The 1,575-nt window shown below is 16.6% G+C and overlaps 1 protein-coding gene across 1 annotated transcript in view; it reads right to left on the bottom strand. All coding sequences in view use genetic code 6, as the record gives it.

Annotated features, from left to right (window-relative positions):
- Positions 1 to 1,537: 1,537 nt before the first annotated feature.
- The window catches only part of TTHERM_01737570 (transmembrane protein, putative), a gene marked incomplete at both ends in the record, with an annotated part of 228 nt that continues 190 nt past the window's right edge, over positions 1,538 to 1,575 (bottom strand). The window contains one exon of the mRNA XM_001025823.3: positions 1,538 to 1,575. This exon is cut by the window's right edge and continues 190 nt beyond it. Within this exon, the coding sequence (XP_001025823.3) occupies positions 1,538 to 1,575 (38 nt within the window).

The following is a 1,575-nucleotide window of genomic DNA, read 5'->3' as shown; positions in this document are numbered from 1 at the left end:
ACAGTTTATTTGTTCTGGATTGTGATATTTTCAACTATAAAAATGAATATAAAACAAAAAAGCTCTTTGAATTTATTTGATAGCTTTATTTATTTTATTTTTTTATCTTTTTTATTCCACTAATATAATTTTATTAATTAATTTTAAAGAATAATTTTTAATTTAAAAGTTTATTCTATTTTGATATTTATTTTAAAATTTACACAAATTTATTATAAAATGTTTAGCTCAATGAAAGAATCATAAGAACTCAAGTTAAAAAGCAAGTGTCTTAAATCAAAAAGATTAGTTGTCTTTGATTTCTAATTTAAAAATTGGTGAAAAAAGGATGAATAAATATAAAATGTTTGAATAGTTTTATATATTTTATTAAATAATATTTTGAAAAAGTGTTTTTAACCTAAAATATAAATAGATAGATAGATTTTATTATTGATTTTATATAATTAAATATCATTCATATTTTTATAAGTAAATAAATTATTTATAAAAAATAAAAAAATTAAATTTACTTAAATAAATTAAATCCTCATAAGCAAACTCTCTCGTTTCTCCAAAAATGATCAAATAATTTGAAACTTTTAGTGTTATATTAAATCTAATTAAATTATATAATGTCAAACTTTTATATGCCAGTTATATTTTAATCTTAAACATTATCCATCAATCATATTTTTATCCTTTTTTTATTTATAATGATCCATTAGATGCCATGATTTAAATAAAACCTCAGGGAGAAATCAAGTTTTACTTTTTATTTTAACTTTAGTGGTTTTAATTTTTTTTTTTTTCTCAAATTTTTAATTTATCTTATGATTATTTTTTTCATTTTATATTTTTTAAAATCATAAAATTTTTTTTTTAAATTATCATTTATTCATTAATACAATACAAATTTGATTTTTTTATTTAAGAATATTTAGAGTTCAAGAATTTATGTAATTTTTTTAATGTGGTATTATAAATTTTAAAATGCTTAGCTTGTTTATTTTTTATTATAAAATGTTCTCTAATGGAAAATTTTACTTAAGAAACAGTATGGAGAACATCAAAGCATAATTAGATATCATAGAAGAGAATTTACAATCAGAGCATTTTTAGATCAGTACAGGTAAAAAAAAATGAATTTATAAAAAGTCTAAAAGTCTAAAAAGTCTGAAAACCTATAAACTCCAAATATTTATAAACTCTGAATATTTATAAACCCTGATTTTCTAAAAAAGTTCAAAATTGTAAAACTCTAAAATTTGAAAAATCTCATAAAAATTAAAAAAATTATAAAATTATTAAATAAACAAATATTCATAAATTTAAATTAACTTACATTTTATAAAATAAAATAATATACACCTATAAAAAAAATATATAGAGAATAGCTATATTTAAGAACATTAACTACTAGGTTTTTTTCAAATATGACTAAATAAATAACTGGTCATCTCTAATTCCTACTATATATATATTTTTAAGTATATGTTTTAAATACAAATATTAATTATAAATAGTGAATGTTAAATTAATTTTCTGTGATATCTCTTCATAAAACCCAAATATATAAATTAATATTTGATAATT

The sequence above is a fragment of the Tetrahymena thermophila genome, assembly GCF_000189635.1.
Source record: "Tetrahymena thermophila SB210 genomic scaffold scf_8254142, whole genome shotgun sequence".
NCBI classification, from domain to species: domain Eukaryota; phylum Ciliophora; class Oligohymenophorea; order Hymenostomatida; family Tetrahymenidae; genus Tetrahymena; species Tetrahymena thermophila.
The sequence above is the reverse complement of the archived record's forward strand: the minus strand, read 5'-3'. Positions and strand labels throughout refer to the sequence as shown.